At 37.6% G+C, this 22,495-nt stretch overlaps 1 protein-coding gene across 1 annotated transcript in view; it reads left to right on the top strand.

Moving 5' to 3' along the window:
- Window positions 1-796: 796 nt before the first annotated feature.
- Window positions 797-22,495, top strand: part of LOC113057585 (relaxin receptor 1-like) — a 46,519-nt gene continuing 24,820 nt past the window's right edge. Inside the window, exons 1-2 of the mRNA XM_026224998.1 lie at window positions 797-1,119; window positions 4,237-4,386. Coding sequence (XP_026080783.1) covers window positions 1,077-1,119; window positions 4,237-4,386 — 193 coding nt within the window. The 5' untranslated portion in view covers window positions 797-1,076. The remainder of the gene's footprint in view (window positions 1,120-4,236; window positions 4,387-22,495) is intronic.

Raw genomic sequence — 22,495 nt, 5'->3', positions numbered from 1 at the left:
ATAATAATAATAACTATTATTATTATTATTATTATTATTATTATTATAATAAAAATAATTAGCATATAAAAATATCCCCAAAAATGATTAGAGCTTTTTTGGATATTTAAACTTTAAATGAATAGTTTATTCACAACTGAACATTTCCTGAAAATGTATTCACCCTCAACATTTCTACCTTGGAAGAGAAATTCAGCATTACACCACCAGTGGGTCCTCTGCAGTGAATGGGTGTTTGAAATCTGATTTTGATGGCACCCATTCACCGCAGAAGATCTACTGGTAAGTGATGTTATGCTGAATCTCTTCATTTTTTTTCTCTCTCTCTCTCTCTCTCTCTCTCTTTTGCAGACATCTGTGGCTTTTCCCCATGAGCTGCTGACCCAAAACTGGACTTGACCGTCTGAAGGTCAAGTTCTGGTTGTTGCACAAGGACAAGCTGCTACAATGTTCCTTCATCCAGGGTTTTACACCGTTTAGCCATTCATGAGACAAATGGCATGTAGATGTCGGTGAAATGTGCATCAGCTATCATAGGACAGAAAGACTGAGTCATGCTTGTCTTGCTGAAATATTGTCTAGACAGCATTTTGACAGCAACTGAGAAAGGGGTAGGCAATAAAATGAAATAATCCTGCTGACGATAAGTTTGGCTGGTACTCTAATCAAGATGCGTTATCATACTTTAAAAGTATCACGTAATTATACAAATGTGTCTATATATTGTTTACTAGCGCAGCTCTACTAAACCTCACCCCAACATGTGTTGGTCGATTTGAAGAAAAGTGATGTATTTCATTTCAAAGTCCCTCCCCCAGGTGTCTGTGCGTTGTGCATGTGTGTGCGCTCTCTGCGCTCTATACTCGATCCGTGCGCGCAAAGGAGCGCACCGAGCATCTCCGCGGATTAGTCGGACCTGTTCGTATCCTATCATTCGCACGCAACTTTCTTTCAATTTGTTAGAGGAGGCTGGCAACAAGGAACTATATAAGTCTTTTTTAATCAGTCAGGGGAATCTGACCGCGCGCGCAGAGGTTTCAGCTGTTGTTGACATCACATCTTCCGTCGCCGTTACCATGCAAGTTCACATCGCCAGCATCCTGATGTGCGGAGTGTCGGGTGAGTTATTGTGCTTCACCTTGTGTTTCCTTCATTCATGATGTCAGAGAAAGTGGTCTGATTTGTTTCTTTTTTTTTTTTTTTTTTTTTTTTTTTTTTTTTTCAAACTCGGATCACTTTACCGTTAACAGTTTACACATCTTTGACTTGCTTTTCATTTCAAAAATAGTTTTAAATCATCTTTTGGCCCATGAGGAAACTGATGCTTTTTTCGTTGCTTTTGATATATTGTTGATTATTGGTGGATAATTATTACATTTAGTTTGCTATTATCCTTTTAGCCATGTGTGACTTTCAAGGGATCTGATTTTTTCCCCCGTGATTTTCTTTGCAATCAATTCGTCTTGGCAAAGAGTTTATACATTTTATCTTAAAGATTTAGTGATATGTTAATCTACAATAATGAGGAGATAATCAGAGAAATTGTGTACCGTCCAATACCGCTGTTGCTATGGTTACCTCCTCGCGCAAAAGCGAAATTTCTTTTTGCGTACGTATATACAGTATTTAACGCACTGACTACCCTGTTATTTCACTTTTATCTGGGCACTGAAACGCTATTGAAACGTTTGTTTAATAAGGCCAGTATGAAAAAGAATATTATATAGTAATAACACTTGCATACCATCCTCTCCTAAACCTTTACTTTGATTTCATAATTATAAATTAATTGGCTTAAGAAGGAGTCTGCTTTCCGGTATAAAGTGATTAAAGTAGGCTATATCAATTTGAAGGGGGATGAACAAGGTAGGCAATAACATAGCTACACTCAGATATCAAAATTCAATCTTAAAGAAATTATAGGGCAACGTCAAGGCTGCATCTCAAATTCCACAGTGCTACCAAGGTACCTGTTCCAGAATTCTGCAAAAATTCAGTGAAGACTCCTGTGATGCTGTCTAGGTAAGGTAGGCAGCTTTGGCGGTTTTAAATCAAACCCCATGTTTTCCTTTCTTGCATGCACAAATTTCGTATAACATTGGATTGGACTGTGTAGTGTGTCAAGTTTTGCAAACATTGCGGGAACCATAAAAATAAAATACTAAACAATGTTTTAATTAAAAAGTAAAAAAAAAAAAAAAAAAAAAAAAAAAAGGTTTGTTTGGGGGAGGAGATAGGGGATCGGAAATATCTTGAATTTAGTATAAAAGCAAATTCCATAACATGTGGCATTGACTGTATAGTGCCCATAATAATAACAACATAGTTTATATCTTAAATTTATTGTTTCTGTGTAGTCTGTGTTCTCCGGTTTACTAATGGTGTAAGATTTGTCATATGTGGCACTCAAAAGCAGGTAAACTTGATCCAGCATAAACAGCTGCAATGAGATTCAGATCCTTTAAGAACGATATTTATAGATTTTTACTGCTTGGATAACAAATGAACTTAACAGGGCAAAAGGAACAGTTTAGACCTGAAGGCTATGCAGTGCATCATGGTTGTATTGATTAGGTTTAACTATAGAAACTCAACTTACTACAATAAAGGGGTTTTACATTTCAAAATTATGTAATATAAAAATTCAAAGGTATTTCTCTCTGTTGTATAAATTAACCTGGAGCTTAGGTCTTTGCACCCATTCAGAAAAAAAGAAAGAAAAAAAGAAAGAGTTACTGTCTGATAAATCGCACTGCACCGTCTGCCCCGAAGCTTTTGCTACACTATGGCAATTCTTCATGTTGACACACAACTATTTCTTCTTTTCGGCTGTTTATTCATAGATCTATAGATTGCCTTGAGAATGACTTGCAGTAATATGAGTCAGGGGCGTCATGCACTCATGATTTTTGAGGGGGGACGAGTGGGGGGGTTGCTGGCTCAGCATCATGCTGGTCAAGTGACACCGCAGACACAATAGCACTGTATAACTGATATAGCTTAATGTTTTATTTTATTTTTTTCCTTTTTATTCATAATATTTCCAAACGTGTTAACTAGGCTATGGCAGGAAATATCTCGATTCTCAAACATAAGTAAATGTAAGTAAATGAGTTTTGCACCGGATTGCTATATGATGGGCGATGTGCAAAGCAGTGTAATCTACTAACTACACATAAAAACTTTTTTAAAACACTTTTTATTTCACCCTCAAAGACCGAGACAGCCGCCTGCTAAAAATAACCAATGCTTTCTTTCCTCTGAGCCAGAAATGATTGTTAACACTTAGTCCCATCCCCGTGCCCAGATTGGTTCAAACTGTCCCGTATTAAACCAATAAGTAGTCTTTTGAACTACTACTTAACATATTTCTTTGGAAATATGAACGAAAATAAAGTGAAAGTAAAGTCTGTAATGAATGCAAACACAAAATAACACATTTGCATGAGAAAACTCTCTGAAAAAACACAAAAAACACACGACAGAGTGCTTTGACATAAAACAAATTAAAAACAAGGATGAAACAGTGGTACATATCTGATAAAGCACTTGAATTTATGTCTTCATGTCAATAGGCAATGTCCCGGTAAAATCGATTCTGATGCAGATTATATTTGACTGACTTTGAATTTAATTAATGTGAATCTAATAACAATATTGTAAGTTACTAACATTTTCATTTTACAGAGAGCAAATAACATTTACATTATCAAAGAACATTTTCACTTTAGTCTAGCCAGATTTCTGGCACTCTCAAAAACTCCCATTTAAATCACTGAAGCTTTTTACACTGTGAAATGAATATCTTACTTTTAATCGTACGCACATCTGCACTTTGTTGTTTATAATTCAGCCAGCGAGTAATCAAAACACTGCGTTTCAGCGCTGAATTATCTGAAAGTCTCTGATTGGCCACTGCATTCAAAAGCTCAACAGAATGGTGTGTGATTGGTTATAATTCACATTGCTTGTAGTTAAATATTGTTTAACCTTCCATTCTTTGAAAACGTCTTATAAAACAGTAGTGTCCAGGGATAGCCTATATTTTAATTAACAATTAACACAATAAAAATGCAGTTTTAAGTCAACATTGTTTAACATGAAATTGTGAATTAGAAATAGTTAAAATACTAATTATTTTGTATTTGTGAAAAAGGCACATCACCTCTCAGTAACCTGAGACTGTATTTATAATGCTCAGTTTCTCTCTGCTCTTTGTCTTTGTCTCTTCTGAAGTGGTGCTGACCATGTTTAACGTATCAGAGGATCGGGCTCATTGCCCGCTGGGATACTTCCCCTGTGGAAACCTCAGTACCTGTCTTCCTCAGCTACTTCACTGCAATGGCGTGGATGACTGTGGGAATCAGGCAGATGAGGAGAATTGTGGTTAGTTCCGATTCCTTCATGTCTATCTCTTGTCATTTCCCCTTGTGTGCAAAACTTATCTATTTACTTTGTACTGTAATCCATTGGTGTTGAGCATAGATTTTCTTATCCAAAGCTGATTTTACACTGGCAACACCAATATTTACACTGAATGATGCAGATTTGTTTCTTAACACCATACAGACAGTATAAATATATGTTTATTTTTGGTAAATGGTTGAGCTGATTGATTGAGCAGCTTTCCAAGCGTGGTGATAAAACACCCTGTCTATATCGGATGTGAGTGGTGTGATGTGTAAAAAAAGCAATAAGAACCCATAATCAGTAAACATGCCATGTACAGTCATGGCCAAAAGTTTTGGCAGTGACATATTTTGTGTTTTGCGAAGTTTGCTGCTTCAGTATTTGTACATTTTTCTTCCATAAGTTTCTATAGTAAAATGAAAACAATGATAAGCATATCATAAGTTTTAGAGGCCTTTATTGGTAAGTCAATATTTACAGTGTTGACCCTTGTTCTTCTTAACCTCTGCAATTCACTCTGGCATGCTAGATATTAGCTTCTGGGCCAAATCCTGACTGATGGCAATCCATTCTGGCCTTTTTAGTTTTCGAAATTGATTACAATTCTGCTTGTCTACTTTTCCATTGAGGAGTGACCACAGTTTCTCTGTGGGATTGAGATCCGGGGAGTTTCCTGGCCAAGGATCCAAGATTTCAATGTAATGATCTTTGAGCCACTTCTAGAATTCTTGCTTTGTTACATGGTGCTCCATCTTGCACGGAAAATGGAAAATGCACTGATCATCAACAAATTGCTCATGTATCATTGGAAGAAGTTGCTCTTGCAGGACTTTTTGATAAAAAAATTTATTCCTGGCAGGGTGTCATGATTCTGCCTTCATGTCCTGACTTTTCTCTAGTCTTGAGGCAGGATCATGACAGACCCGTGTTTTGTGTTCAAGCACATGGCCTTGTCTTTGGGCCATGTGCTTGTGTTGTCTCATTCCCTTGCCCCGCCCCCCTTGTTATCCTAGTCTTGTTGTGATTGCCGTATCTGTGCCACCTGTTGTGTCGTAATTAGTTCTCCTATTTAGATCCCCTAGTGTGCTCTGTCTTTTGTCGGTTCATTGTTCTACTTATGTGTTCCACTCTGTGAATGTTCCACATATGTGTTCCTGCCTGTCAGCCTTGTGAGAGAGTATACCCTGGTAACCCCTTTGAGATATTGTATCCTTGTATAACCGTGAGTGTTTATTTGTAGTTAGTGTTCTCCTGTTTTGAGTCCTTGTTTATCTTGTCTTGTAAAGTTAGTGTCTACCTTAGTCGTCGTTTTCCCCCTCTTCGGCATCGGAGTCTGCCCTGCCTGAGACCCAACTCCCCCAACCCGCCTCTGACCCAGCTGTGACCTCTGCACCGCAGCCAAGGAGGAAGAGGAAGAAGAAGGGGCCTGCCGGTCCTGTGACCCTGTCTCCTCCTGAGTCGGCGAGGCCACCCGAGCCAGCAGCGGTGAGCGCTGGCGTGCCCGAGCCAGCAGCGGAGAGAGCTGGCGTGCCCGAGCCAGCAGCGGAGAGAGCTGGCGTGCCCGAGCCAGCAGCGGAGAGAGCTGGCGTGCCCGAGCCAGCAGCGGAGAGAGCTGGCGTGCCCGAGCCAGCAGCGGTGAGCGCTGGCGTGCCCGAGCCAGCAGCGGTGACCCTTGACCCTGAACCGGCGACTAAGAGAACTATTTCCAAGTCCGCAGTCGTGAGGGCAGAGGAGAGAGCCGCGGCCGACTCTGCAGCCAAAGCATTATTACAGTCCGTCTCATCTCGAAAGGAGATGCCTGTCGTAATAGCTGCCAAGACTCTGTCTAATTATTTGTCTTGTCTTGTCCAGATCCTTGAAGTCCCCACCAGTCCTGTCTTGTCCCCTGACCCTGTCCCCAGAGATCCCGAGCCAGCCTCAGTTAGTGCTATTACTGACCCAGTTTCTGTCCCCACTGATGTTGTCATGTGTCCTGTTGATGTTGTCGAGTGTCCAGTAGACGTTTCCCCGTGTCCAGTAGACGTTTCCCCGTGTCCAGTAGACGTTTCCCCGTGTCCAGTAGACGTTGTCCCATGTCCCGTTGATGTTGTCAAGTGTCCAGTAGATGTTTCCCCGTGTCCAGTAGATATTGCCCCGTGTCACGTGAGTTCTCCTGTCATGTCCTCTGTTGTAAATGGTCCGGAGACCACTCCCCACCCTAGACCACCCAGACCTGCCCGAACCCCTCGTTGTCAGCCTTCGTCCCGTCCTTCTAAGACTCCTGCCCCACCCACCCACCCTGGTCTGTCCCCCATGAACTTTGTTGTCCCGCCTCCTCCCCTTCCTTGTTTGTTTTTTTTTGATTTGTCACCCTAACCCTGTCGTTGTGTATTCATGTTAGCCTTTGTTGTTATTTGTCATGTCTTGTTGGTTTTTGTCTCTGTCCCAGTCAGTCATGTCCCGCGTTTGATGTTCCCTTGGGGAGCGTCTGGAAGCCGCTCCTTAAGGGAGGGGTTCTGTCATGATTCTGCCTTCATGTCCTGACTTTTCTCTAGTCTTGAGGCAGGATCATGACAGACCCGTGTTTTGTGTTCAAGCACATGGCCTTGTCTTTGGGCCATGTGCTTGTGTTGTCTCATTCCCTTGCCCCGCCCCCCTTGTTATCCTAGTCTTGTTGTGATTGCCGTATCTGTGCCACCTGTTGTGTCGTAATTAGTTCTCCTATTTAGATCCCCTAGTGTGCTCTGTCTTTTGTCGGTTCATTGTTCTACTTATGTGTTCCACTCTGTGAATGTTCCACATATGTGTTCCTGCCTGTCAGCCTTGTGAGAGAGTATACCCTGGTAACCCCTTTGAGATATTGTATCCTTGTATAACCGTGAGTGTTTATTTGTAGTTAGTGTTCTCCTGTTTTGAGTCCTTGTTTATCTTGTCTTGTAAAGTTAGTGTCTACCCTAGTCGTCGTTTTCCCCCTCGTGGGTTTTGTTTTCCCCTTTTGTATTAATAAATCCTGTGTTCAGTACATCCTGTCTGCACTTGAGTTCATCCCAACCCCTCCTCATAACACAGGGTTTTTGGGCAGAATTATGAGCGAGCCCACTCCCTTGGTAGAAATGTAACCTCACACATTGATGGTCTCAGGATACCTCACTGATGGCACGTCATAGAACTCACGGTAGCGGTCACCTTTTCTTCTCCAAACAATTGATTTTCCAGATGTCCCAAACAGTTGGAAGGGAGTTTCATCAGAGAAAATATCTTTGCACCAGTCTTCTGCTGTCCAACCCATGTACTTCCTGCAGAATTTCAGTCTGTCCTTGACATTTTTCTTGGAGAGGATTGGGTTCTTTGCTGCCCTTCTTGACACCAGGCTGTTGTCCAAAAGTCTTGCCCTCACTGTGTGTGCAGATGCTCTCATACCAACCTGCTGCCATTCCTTAGCAAGCTCTGTACTGCTGGAGACATGATTCTGTAGCTGACTCTTTAGGAGGAGACCGTCCTGGCGCTTTCTGGACACTCTGGGACGTCCTGAAGACTTCTTCACTGCAGTTGAACCTCTCTCCTAGAAGTTCCTGATGATCCAGTAAATGGTTCTTTCAGGTGCAATATTCTTTGTAGCAATTTCCTTGCATGTGAGGCCATTTTGATGCAAAGCACCTTAGAGGTAACAATTGCTAACAAGAACACAGTAATTGGAAGGGCTTCTTCCCTCCTCTCATAGTAATCATTCTGCTCTTGCTCTTGATTTCACCTGGCTAGTACTCATTCACACTTTCACATGTGCTGCTGATATGACTAGTCAATTAATGTTAGCTGGGACTTTTGTGTCAGGATCAAAAAACAGTGACATTTGTTCTTTTTTTTTTTTTTGGCCAATGAAGCTTTAAGCAATTATTTAAAATGCATCACTCTACACAATAATCTAGAAACAATATGAATGAACACTACACCAGCTTAAGCAGCAAACTTTTCAAAACACAAAAGTTTTGTCTCTGCCAAAACTTTTGGCCATGACTGTACTATTTCTGATGTACTCTAGCAGCTTGTGTTACTTCCGAATGGATTTGTAATGTTTGGTGTGATGCATAAAGCATGTACATGGATGTCCGGTTTAGACATATAGATGTCCAGCTTCTGCAGTTTGAAATGAAATATCCAGAGATATTTAGAGCATGCAGCAATAAAACAAGATTTAAGGTATATTGCCCTTGTTTTGCTTTTTCCCTGTCATCTGTTATTCTTTAAATATTTCTCATCTCCTATCTTTATTTTTTTATTTTTTATTATGTTTTGCATTTCATCTTTTGAACAATGTGCTCGGTTTCTTCCTTCCAGATTCGGACTATTTCTGTTCCTTTTCTCCACCTCTCTCTCTTTTCTTCATTCTATGACTGTGTGATGTGCAACCATGTCAGTTGACTTCGCCTCCACTTCTGGATTGTAATTATAATGCATTATAAGTCAAATTGAAACAAAGATTTGTGCCATTTGCATCTGTACAAATTGTCATATTTAATTTGCCTTCTTATCCATCTCCCTCAGTAAGGGAAAGCCTAGCGGTTAAACAGCTTGGTTTATCATTGTGACTCTAGTCACAAGCCCCAATGGAATTTTCCCCCCAAGGGTTATCTTTTAATAGTCTCAGAGGTATCTGGTGAGAAAGTACATATGAAGAACCAATTAAGTTGCAATTATCCTCCCACCCCAAAATCAAACAGCATTCCTTGACTTGGCAACAGTGTTGTCTACTTTGCATAGAAGTGGCAATTTTCCATTGATTCCTCAGTAATCATCTACTCAAGCAATATCACTATGTGTTACAATGGCCCTAGTGGTTATGTAGGCAGTTTTGATAATGTCAGAAACAGGGCATGCCCAGCCACTCAGCATCTGTCACAGTAACTGTATCAAACTCAATCTTAAGTGTCACCATTTGGCCCCTACAGTGACGGGCACCGCATTTAACCTTGTCTTACTTGCTCTTGCACCCTTTGTACAGTGGAAAACGGGGGGAGATTAAGAGGCGTTGTGTTGGCACCAGACTCTAAAAGGTCAGGACCAAGGGAAATGTCAGAGTGTACATAATATCTTAAGACATTTGCTTAGACCTCTGTGTTGAGTCAAGCAGAACAGGATAGACAGGAAGTGAGAGATCCACTAATGCTTTTCCAAATCCCCGAGATTGGTATTGTGTATGTATGAGAATCCACTCTCACCTTTCTGATTGCTTTCTGCTTTTCATAACTGAGTTATCTAAGCCTTTTCAGGGCCAGAAAGGCCACTGTTGGATATCACTGTAAACAATAGGCTTGAATTATCCAGGCTTAGCACTGGCTTGAAGACGCTTGCTCTCGCTGTTCAGTGAAAAGTTGGATATAGATAAAAGGCTAAGTGAACTAAATGATAAGCTGTACTTGAGCTCTCAAAAGATGATAAAAGTATTCTTTTAAACTAGAAAGAGAAGAAAAAGTGCCTTTATTTGATAGATAATGTAGTTTTGGATAAACAATTGAATCTCTATATAAAGCGAAAGTGGAGATGCGGGCCCACCTGCAGTCAATCTCATTCTGTCTCTCTCTCATCCACTCTCTCATGAGGATGAAAGACAGGGATATGGACACATTTTGACTATGGGTGACGCCACAAAGAAAGCTATTTGTAATATGTTTGCCATGGATCCTTTGAACCTCAAGAGCTTTGTCAGATTGTAAAATCTGAGTCCCTCAGAAAAAAAGAGTCGTTTGTCTGTGGACATATATACAATTTGTTATCGTTAATGGTGTGTAGCTTTGATTTAGCATCATATGAATTTTAGAAACTGAAGTTAGAGCAATGCACCACAGACAGTCATCCATAATGATGGCGGGTTAAGTCTACAGTATTCAAAATCATCTTTTGTCTCCATATCAGCTTTTTTCCTCATCTCAGAATGTTATTTTTTTGGAGCCTATATTGGCTCTTATGTAGCCTTTGTTCTTGTAGAAAACTTCTTTCGTGTATATTTTGTGAATTGAAGTGATTCGATTGTGTTTGTTTTGTTAGCTGGAGATAAGACTGGGACTGTATTGTTTGGAGGTTGGATTTTCTCTTAGTAATCCAGTGAATCTAGAATATCGCACAAGGCTTTCTTCTGATTATGAGTTTTTCAATACCAAATAAACAAAGCATTACATTAATCTTGCCAGCAAACAAACTAATTTGTCATCCCAGCATTTTATTAGACCCCAAGTACCTTCAGCAAGTTATGGTTTATTTTATACAGTCATTTTTGCTTTTCAGTTTAGCAATACTAATACTCAATAAAACATTTTAATACTTATGTTTCTCATTCATAGCATGAGAAAAAATGTAGTTGTTAGTTGTACTTATGTTTAAGTGTCAACTTTGTCTCAGATGCTTTTCCTAAAATGCTATTCATTGAGTTTGAATGGCACAACTCATATTAAAATCCCTTACATTGCTTGCTAGAATTGAATGTCTCAAAATGTCTTCGTTTCTTGTCATGAGTAACAATTGGTTATTTTAAAGAGGTTTTCTTTTATAGCAAGTATCAGCCATCTCAGTATATGATTAATGGTCTTCTAGTTTAAAAGAACAGCACATCAACAAGGTCTTGATGCACACTTGGATATGTGACTCCAGGCAACTGCTGAAAATACTTTAGTCTCTGATAAATCGGTTAAAGGATTCAGTGAGAAAATTATCATTAATTCTTGTATGCTGAATGTGTCACTTTTGTTTTGTTTAAGCAATGCACAAGATGAAAATCTATCTTATCCATTTTGTTTGGTTGGTTGAAAATGCTGAATGCAGTGTGCATTGATTCAATGTCCATTGATTCGGTGTCCATTCATTACAAACCAATTACAGAGTCATTATTTATAAGTAATTTACAATTTCATTATAGAAACGGTATTTTTTAAACAAGGTACCATTAAATAAAATGGGTAAAACAAGGTTGGCTGCATTAGCTGTCGCACAATCTTGTCATTTTGTGGGGTTGTGAGGTTGGTATATTAAATGGGACAAATTTTGTGTCACACTGAAGTACAACCCTAATCGGAAATTTTTCCGCAATCCAGTGATAGGTTCCTCTTCACAAACACTCTTCTTCTTCTTCTTTTTTTTTTAAAAGACAGTTCCTTTTATACATTTTTTGTTTCCAGTCTCATTGAAACTTACAGTTTTCACAAGCGCATTTCAGTTTTGCATGCAATATCCATCAACCAGTCTCTGAAAGGACTGTGGGTGGTCTATGAGGGTGCCATAATGATAAGCCAAGAGCAAAGTGTGTATTCAGCTTAACAAAGATGAATGTGCTAATGTAATAATTGATTAGTATCTCAGCAGACTCCATAACCTTGGTCACTCCCCATCAGTTCCCTCCAGGCATGTGATTGCATTTACTGTGATACATTTTCTGCACTGAAACGTAATGAAAAAGCATTGAGGAAATAATGATCTGCGTTTCTTGATCGATCAATTGATCTATCATCAATCTATCTATCCATCCATCCACGTGCCTGTCATTCTGTCTATCCAGCTACGGTTCTGTCTGTCTATCTATCATTCTACAGTCATGGCCAAATGTTTTGGCAGTGATATAGATGTGTTTTGCAAAGTTTGCTGCTTCATTATTTGTAGATAATTTTTCCACATTGCTATAACATACTTAGAAAAAACAATGATAAGCATTATCCTAATTTTAAAGGCTTTCATTGGCAATTTTAACAATATTTCAGTATTTAGGTTGTTGACCCTGGTTCTTCATAACCTCTCTCAATTCGCTCTGACATGCTGGATATTAGCTTTTGGGCCAAATCCTGATTGATGGTGATCCATTCTTATATTATTCATTATTGGAGTTTAATCACAGTTTGTGGGCTTCTGCTTGTCCACTTGCCTTTTGAGGACTGACCACAGGTTCTCTATGGGATTGAGATCCGGGGAGTTTCCTGGCCACGGATCCAAAATTTCAAAGTAATGTTCTTTGAACCACTTCTGTATCACTCTTGCTTTGTGACATGGTGCTCCATCATTCTGGAAAATGCACGGATCATCACCAAATTGCTCATGTATCATTGGAAGAATTCACTCTTGCAGGATGTTTTGATACCATTTTTTATTCCTGGCTGTGCATTTGGCCAGAATTATGAGAGAGCCCACTTCCTTGGTAGAAATGTAACCCAACACATTGATGGTCTCAGGATGCCTCACTGTTGGCACAACACAGGACTCATGGTAGCGGTCACCTTTTCATCTCCAAACAATCGATTTTCCAGATGTCCCAAACAGTTGGAAGGGAGTTTCATCCGAGAAAATTAATAAAAAATAAATAAATTTGCACCAGTCTTCTGCTGTCCAACCCATGTACTTCCTGCAGAATTTCAGTCTGTTCTTGACATTTTTCTTGGAGAGGATTGACTTCTTTGCTGCCCTTCTTGACACCAGGCTGTTGTCCAAAAGTCTTGGCCTCACTGTGTGTGCAGATGCTCTCATACCAACCTGCTGCCATTCCTTAGCAAGCTCTGTACTGCTGGAGACATGATTCTGTAGCTGACTCTTTAGGAGGAGACGGTCCTGGCACTTTCTGGACACTCTGGGACGTCCTGAAGACTTCTTCACTGCAGTTGAACCTCTCTCCTAGAAGTTTCTGATGATCCAGTAAATGGTTCTTTCAGGTGCAATATTCTTTGTAGCAATTTTCTTGCACTTGAGGCCATTTTGATGCAAAGCAATGAGGGCTGCATGTGTTTCTTTAGAAGTAAACATTGCTAACAAGTACACAGTTATTGGAAGCGCTTCTTCCCTCCTTTTATAGCAATCAGTCTGCTCTTACAATCTAGTGATTTTACCTGACTAGTACTCATTCACACTTTCACATGTGCTGCTGATATGATTAGTCAGTTAATGTTAGCTGGGACTTTTGTGACAGGATCAAAAAAACATTGAAATATTTATTTATTTATTTTTGTGAAAATTATCATTTAAAATGCATCTGATCGCTCTTAACAATAATCTAGAAACATTATGAATTATCGCTCTTAACAATAATCTAGAAACAATATGAATTATCTCTATCATCAGTTCTAGATGAGTAAGACATCTGTTTAAGCTTCTTCATTGCACTGCATGAAGAGCCTTTTGAAGTATATCTTGTTACATATAAAAGTGTAATATATCTTCATTCAGTATGCATGTTTTGCATATGAATAGCCCTACATGGATAAAAAAAATACATCATAGGAATTATTTAATTAAGTATATGCAAATGCAGTGCTTAAACATTTACAAAACTATTCACATTGTTATTCAGGTATGCTTGAGTGTGCAGTAGTTCATAGAAAGGGGCAGATGAATAATGCATTATAAATTTTAAAATAGATCTTCTTAATGAAACATAATGAGAAAGTTAAATAAGATGTCTCACTCATCTAGCACTCTTGAAGTGGTGTTAACAGTTAGAATTTAGAATTTGAGATAGTTTTGATGAAATATGTATCAAAGCCTAAATCTTAGTAAGTAAGACCATTTTGTTTAAATCAAGAACAAAGTGTTTAAAAAAACATTTATAGATCTTTGTGAGCTTAATGGGGCATAGAGATGATTGATTATTATCTAAACAGATTAATGTTATTTTTTTCTGTACCTAGACAGGATATGATTAATTTTTGAAGCAGTATGAGCTTCTGCAGCCAAAAAAAAAAAAAAAAAAAGAAGTAATAGTTAATTGTACAGTGTGAAAATTGTGGTAAAAATTTGCAACTTTATCTCATTAGTATTCATTATTCGTATATGTCATATATTGAAGCACACATAGATCTTTATTCATGGATAGTTTACATTCAGTAAAAACATATCAGCTTCCAAAATGTAATCACTTTTATTTGTGTAACTTAGAGCTGTACAGATTTTAAGAATCCATTGATGTTCATAGAATAATAATTGTATATTTGTAATCGCTATCAGTAGGGTGACCATATGCGCCGTTCATACGGGACACGTCCCAGCCAGGATTTTAATAATGCCTAAAACATCCAGAGCAGTTTGACCAATAACATGCAGGTATTGTACATAATCGACCAATCGTGGGGCTGTGTGTGAGATCTAGAGGGAACGATCAAAGCAATGCAAATATGCGCACGTGTTTGTTCGTTCGATTGAATTGAAGCGTCGCTGCGCACAAACCCCCCCCCCCCCCCCCCCCCCCCCCCCAAAGAAAAGTGTGCCACAATGCTTCAAGTCAAACGAACAAACAAACACGTGAAAGCGATTCAAAAGCATAAGGAGCCGTTTGCTCTGCTCTTTATAGCTCTCATGAATGTTACACAACCATCAACCTGCACAGTGCAAATAGCCATACCTGGATATTTTAGGCAATATTAAAATCCTGGCTGGGACATTTCCCGTGCAACGACCAACCTGCACAGTGCAAATAGCCAAAACCTGGATATTTTAGGCAATATTATAATCCTGGCTGGGACATTTCCCGTATGAATGATGCATATGGTCACCCTATCTATCAGTGTATCTTTGTCACAGTCATGGACTTCTGTTCCTTTTGTGTTATCCCTATTTGGTCATGTTCTGTTCCTCGCTTTGTTAATTGATTTGATTGACCTGTTTCCATTCCTCTATTACTTTCCATGCCTTTTAAAATCCTGTCTGTTCAGTTGTGTTTTGTCCGCTATTAATGTAATGTAATGTTTGAAACCATGATTTGGATTTGTGTTTGGACGTGCCCTTTTCCTCCCGTGTATCATTAAAATAACTATTTAGCTATCTCCTTCGTTGTGTGCTTGATTAACACTCCAGCACGTATGACATTCTTAGGCTAGAGGTCTGAGATGTATGTATTGGGGAAAAAAAACACATATAATTCTTTCTAGCTTGGTTTTCACACTGTCATTATAATTCAGAAATGTAATGACATTGAGCAACTTGAATGAGTAGAATGAATATGAAAATACACTGCAAACCTTAATGACTGTTTCAAAGTTGCATTGACCAGCTTATTATTTTTTTTTTTTTAATCATTTCAAGGTTTTGGAAGTGAATTGATTTACATCTGTACATCAGAAAAAATTGTTTAAACATAAGCAGTGTGAGTTGTGACACCCCAGTAGTGGCAAATGGGGGGATATGTGTTTCTGCTGTATTTTTAAACTGAGTTCTGAGTTCACTGGTGATTGAGAGGTCCAGCAGCAGGAAATCTTTGACAGAATTCATCAAGACAGCGGGAACAAGCTGAGGATGAACCGTAAGATTAGAGTGAGATGTCTTAATCGTGTATCTGCTATCTCTTTCGCTGGATTCCAGCATACTTAGAGGAAGAAAATAAGCCAGGCCTTCATTAACAGAAAGAGTCTGGTAAAATTCTTTCAAATTGAGATTTCTCATTTAGAATTTCCTTTCAATTTTGAGCTTGAAGTATTGCAAGCTATGTAAAGTAAACCACTGTTCAAAAGTGTATTTTAAATGTTTTTGAAAAGTCTCTGCCTTCTGTTTTCTATTTTATAAGGATGGATTTGACCAAAACTGAATTCAAAATTCCTATCTTTTAATAAAACAATAACATTCTCTAATCTGAAGAGAGGATCTATGAGAAAGAGCACAAGATAACAGCTGGCCCAGTCTCATCTCTTCCCCCATACCAGGTCAGGTCTCAGTCAGTCATGCAGATTTCCCAAATCTATTGTTTTAAGCTGTTTTATGTGTGGTCACTGTAAACACTTATAAACACTTCGGGTGCGACTGGTAAGGTGGTTTCACTTTTGCATCAACAGTACAGGCAAGAATAAAGAAAATAAAACCTGTTCTTCTGATGCCCCAATAAAGATATTTGAAAACCATTTGCTTTCATCCCCAAAACTATGTTTGTGACCTTTCGAGCATGAGATTTGGGTGCTAAATGTTTCTAGGCATTTTGTTAGATGGGGTATTTAAAGAGATTTGGCATACCACTCATGGAAGCATCTGTATCCAGAACTTCGTTAACGCTATCTCACGGCCAATTCGTACGTATTTTACGAGGTGGCTTATTCGTACGAATTCGTACGACCTCACTCGTACGATTTTATACGATTTGTCTAAACCCCAGTGACGGTTAGGTTTAGGGGCGGGGTTAGGTGTAGGTCATTCGTACAAATTCTTACGAATTGTGCAACTCGTAAAATACGTACGATTTGGCAACAATCTTATGAATTTGTACGAGTGTGGTCGTACGAATAAACCACCTTGTGAAAAATCTGGAACTTCCCACACAATTTCTGTGTGTCTCTATTGCTATGCTGACTTCATGAAACTATTTTTTAATACAGTACTGTATGTTTTTATATGTTATGCTGATTAGTTGTGTACCATATTCTTTTTAATTCGTTTAATTGATGTTTGGTCCTACCTGGCAAACAATAAAAGTTATTCTTGAATTCTTGAATTATTATGCATTATTCTTAAATAATTATGTCTAGTAGATTAAAGTGGTATTACAAACACACAAATCTGTGTTTACGGTAGATCATACAAAAATCTCAATGAAGGAGCATGTGGCACATCATCTGAGACTTTTTTATTTCTGCATGCCTTAGTAGGTTGTAGTTTTCATGGATATATAAAAACTATGCTTTTTGTTATGAGTAACTAGAGCGCGGCTGACATAAAGGTAGGTATTCACCCTGCATCCTCTGTCTAAGATCAGAACTGATGAGTTTGTGTCCGTGAGGCTACATAAATTCTCCATGTGATACCGGGTCCCTAATGAACGAATAACTGAAAACATGGCATACCTAGAATAATCAAAGGTCTAAATTAAATCATAACTGATCTCTTGGTCAGCTGTTATATTGGAAACATTGTAAATTAGAAGTCATTTTCAATTGGAGCCAGATTAAATTATTCATGGAGTCAGAATAAATCTAGAAACCAAAATTATTTTTTAATTATGATTTTTTTTTTTTACAGAAGACGTATACGCAGAATAGCCCACTTTTAACCAGATCATTGGATTCTGTGATTGGGCCAGTGGGTGCTTCCTTACAATTAAATATATTTTAAAATGTGATTTATTCCTGCAATGACAAAGCTGAATGTTCTGCAGCCGTTACTCCAGTCTTCATTGTCACATCATCCTATAACATGCTGATTTGGTAAATGAGTCTTCTTCTTCTTCTGGATCTTCTTACAAATCTTATAACATCATAAATGTCTTTACTATCACTTATAACCATTTAATGCATTCTTTCTGATTATAGACAAAAAATAAATAGTGCTCACCCAAAACATTTGAACAGAATTCTGTAGAACTGGAAAGTGTTATCACAACTTTTTACCAAATGGTATTTAATGTTTTTTTTTTTTTTTTTTTTTTTTTTTAAAGAATGTTAAGCATGTTTATAACCTTTACTTCAGTTGCAAGTTCTAAAGTGGAAGTGGTATTATTATTTTTTATGGAAAGAAAGAAATACTTTTATTGAGCAAGGATGCATTAAATTAAAAGTATTAGAAAAGACATCTGAGATGTTATAAAATGTTTCAAATTAATTCGATTCTTTTGAACTTTCTATTCATCAAAGTGTCCTGAAACAAGTACACTGGTTTATATAATAGTATGTCAATATAATATAATAATTCACAGTAATACTGTTTTTACTATATTTATTAATCAAATAAATGTAACCTTGGTGAGCAGAAGACACGTCTTTCAAAAACATTATAAAACCTTACCCCCCCCTCCCTTTTTTTTTCTTTTCTTCTTTTTTGAATAAATGGTAATGTACTTGTATAAAAAAAAAGGTTTGTATCTTAGTATTAAGGAGTAAAATAGCCCAAGTGAGATTGAAAGTATACTGACAACATTGAACTCTAAAATAAACATAAAATGGTCATAAAAGCACCGTAAAAGTATGACTTGTGCATTATATATCAAAAGTCTTTTTAAGTCATACAATAATTTTGCATGAAGAAAAGACAAATTAGAAATCATTAGTTTCATTATCGTATTCAGTATATATATATTGTTTTTGTCTTTTGAGGTGTGCTATTCCTTTATTTCTTTTGTTTCTAAGCATTGTTACTAACACTTTCTCAGTAGCCTTTGGCACACAGTCTTGCAGCACCATGAAGCACTGATCTATAGCTTAATAAAGAAATTATTGAATGTGGTGAGGGCATTTGTCATGTACAGGATCATCTGATGACTAACACAACTATGTCATAATTAGTCCGGGCCTCAGTATGTGGAACGGAGTGAGTGTCAAGACTTTTCTCAGGCACATTAATTATAGTTATCTTTCTCATCTCGCTTTTTTCAAAGCTGCCATTTCATGGTTCTCATCTTCTTTCGGTTGGCCCTAGAAAAACCCTGTCAAACTTAGAAACCCATCAAACAGAGGGAAAGTAGATGGACGTCTTTGTTTGAAATTGTCGCAGATTGAGGGAGGGCACTTAATTTTCTTTCTGCTGTCTAATGGTCCCATCATTTTCTCATCATTTAGTAGTACACGGGGGTATGAAATGAAAGGTTGGGTAAATTGGAGTACTGAAAATGTTCCTTTGGCACTTTTTATACATTCTGGACAAACTTTTTGTCCCTTGGAATGAAGTCTTAGCTCTCAAAACAATTTAAAAAATGGTAAAAGTCATAAGGAATTATTATTTCAGTACCTCAAAGCTGAAGAGCTTTCAAGGTTAATAGTTTAGGAAAAGATGCACTTTTCATATTTTCAGTCCCATTTGTAATGTTTTTTAGACATGTTTCAAATTCTTTTGAACTTTCTATTTATCATGGTTTATATACTGTATACATATATATATATATATATATATATATATATATATATATATATATATATATATATATCATTCTTTTTGTGAGACTTTCAAAATAATTCTTACCTTACCTTCTTAACTTTAACGCATCAGACATGTTTTTATAATGGAGCATCAGTCCATTCAGTTCTGATTAAAAAGAACTTCAATACTTTTGGAGCTTTCAGGGCAATTTTAGGTGATATCTTCAATAGTTTTTCTCTTCAACTTAAGAACTGTGTCAAATTGTTTAGTTGTTTCCCTTGTCTATGTGCCCCTTTTTTCAAACAGGCTGTGTTTGGAGCTGAAGGCAGCTGCCCAGCCAGTCAGGGAGTGATTGAACAGACAGTGCTTTTATAAGGTTCCTCCTAAGGATTCAGACAGGTGTGCAAGGCAAGAGAACTATAGACCAAGAAATATATTTAGTGACTACAACGGTTATTTATCTGTGGAAATGTAATCACACATTGAAAAAACGTTTATAAATACATTTTCTGAAGACATTTTTATTCTTTCTGCCAGCTGTTGCTTGCACAGAATTGTAGGATATCGTAGCCAGTGAAGGATACAGCCATGCTACCTTAAAATAAACAGAAAATGGTAATTTAGTGGACAGGATGCTATGAAAACATTGAATTCAGTCATGTCATGATGTCTTACAACCATCCTATGTTGCCCTGAAGGTCACATTTTAAGGTTTCTGTTATGGCACCTGTCTAGTTTTAGACAGTGTATTGAATTATTCAAGCACGCTGAGTCATTCTGTCTCATTATTAATAAAGCATACCCTCCACCTTCCCCAGCTCCACCTGTATAGATCTTTTAGGGGGTGTATCATGTATGTTATCCATGGGGCTTATGTTGTGTGTGCAGCAGCAATATTTCTTACATGTTCGCAGCAGCGTAGCAGATCTATTCTGCTAAACAAATTAACATTGCTGTGTATATTAACATGCTAAACTCTCTGAGAGTTGTCAAGGCAGAAATGCTGATTTGTGAACTTTATATTTTATTTTATTTTTACTGATCCCATTGTGTTCCTTGACTTCAAAGAACATGATTGAACTAATAACAGGTTCTTCTTCTCAGGTATGGTTACCTTTTTCTTTTGTAGTCGTTTAGCTGTAAGCTACCAGTGCTGTCAGAGAAGTCAATTCATGTAAAAAAATAAAAATAAAAATGGATTAAAGTAATTAGGTAAAATGTATAGTAATCTATATATAGCATTTATCAAGTTGAAAGCTGAAGTCATGTGCTACTGTAAAATGCTCCATGACAGGTGCAACAGGGGGAACGTAGTCACCATGTCCCATCAATCTCACTGATAGAAAGGTCATTTATGAGCAAGAACCATGTTTATGTGGTAGTGTTTGCTGTGACACTCCTTTTGAAGGCAGCACTTGACTGTTATACTGTGAAAATGCTTACGTTTTTTCTTAGATTTGAACCCACATAGTTATATGTGCTTCTTTTCAAAAATAGCCTTATGTTATGAAATGGATGGCTTATGAACTCAGATATTCACAGAATGCCCAGCTGGATGAATTTGTCATATAAGAGTGACACAATTTGACAGTAAAATTATATCGCACCACTGACATAATAACCTGAATAAAACAAATAAAAATAAAACTCCTCTTAAGTTTCATTAAGTGCATTTACATGCATGTTCTTAACCTGATTATGCTTAATAAGCCGACAATGCACATGGACATGTAAACGCGGTAACCCATTTTCTTTTATCGGAGTATATCATAAATGTCTTAAGCATAAACTGGTCAGCACAGGTAGTTTTTTTCCTCTTAAACAGATTTTGTGCAGCATGTAAATGCACTAGCCTTTTCTGTTGGCTTATTGAAGACTGCATGTGTGAAATGTGACAGGAACACATCGTTACAGCATTTAAGTGTATCGAGACAGAACGAGTGTTTTGCAGTAAAAAAAGAAGGAAATATATCACAAACTCAGACTCTTTCATGACCCAGAAAAAAAGATAAAATGTGTTCTCTTCTCCTGCAGCAGAAGTTGAAGTGGTTTAGTGAAAACGCTGCATCTGTGACTGCACGAGAGGATAATCTATGAGCTGTACGTTTCCCACTGACATGTCGCAAGCTTTATTTAGCATCACAACTGACAACATATGAAATAATCTGAGTCAGATATGCTAACGATTATGTTTTATCACTACAAGAAAAATAACCTGATTTATAAAGTTATGTAAACACAATTTACATGCATTGTCAGTTACTGACGTGCATGCAAATGGGGAAAATTGGTTTAATAAACAGATATTTGTGAGTTATCAAACTATATTTGTGCACATTGATTTAATCTTCAAGGTAGCCAGAAAGGTTATTCTTTCAATAATCCTAATACATTTTTAAAAGACTCTACGTGTCCTGTATAAGGGATGAAAGCTTTCATATGATTACAATGTAAATTCATGTCGTACCAAACATGTAGAATTTCATTCTTCTTTTGAGCACAAAAGAAATATGTGAATATGCAGCATGTGATTGGCTGTCTGTTGCTAAGCATGTAGCTATAAAAATATAATGGTTTCACACTGTACACATGTGACAGTGCAGGGTTAACATGGCTATAACTGTTTCATGACCCGGGGGAAAAAGTGGTGCTTTCTCCACTTCTAAAAAAAATGAGGACATTCTCTTTTTTTACACCTTTCTTTCCCAGTATTTCTAAGCCCTTAACTGCACTTCCATTACTGACTATTCATTTGTAAAAAATGTATATTTAAACTGTGTTCTGCCTTACCTTGAACGCAGTGGTCATCTCAGTGGTCATTACCTGTATTTTTGTTATGGACCAGCTGCAAGAACAAGGCAATCAATCTTAATGTTATACAGGGAGGAGATATTATCTCAGCACTGAATCTTCCTTGTCATTTTACATTTCCGTTGCCAAGCTTGAAAAGACCAGCAATGACGCATAGAGGATGTAGTGCAGTGATGCTTCGATTAAAAAAAAAAAAAGTGAAACAGCTGCATAGTTTTTGTACATTTAGCAAATTCTTAAGCATCTTCATTACAGTTTTTAACATGCTGCCAGTAACTTGTCAGAGAGTAACATGCTATCACCTTAAAGCCACAAAATTGCTTCTAACCACTTATATATATAAAAAAAAAAACAGTAAAACATGTTTTTCCACTTACCAAGCATGACAAAAGTACAGATCAATCATGTTGTTAAAAGCCAGTAATAAAGTGAACCGTATTTAGTGGCGGAAAGCCTTTCTTTGGAAATACCCTCAGTATAAATTGAGTATTATTTTGTTCGATAG

Source organism: Carassius auratus, chromosome 39 (genome assembly GCF_003368295.1).
Source record: "Carassius auratus strain Wakin chromosome 39, ASM336829v1, whole genome shotgun sequence".
In the NCBI taxonomy this organism is placed as follows: domain Eukaryota; kingdom Metazoa; phylum Chordata; class Actinopteri; order Cypriniformes; family Cyprinidae; genus Carassius; species Carassius auratus.
Note: the sequence above shows the minus strand (reverse complement) of the source record. Positions and strands in the feature narration are given on the sequence as shown.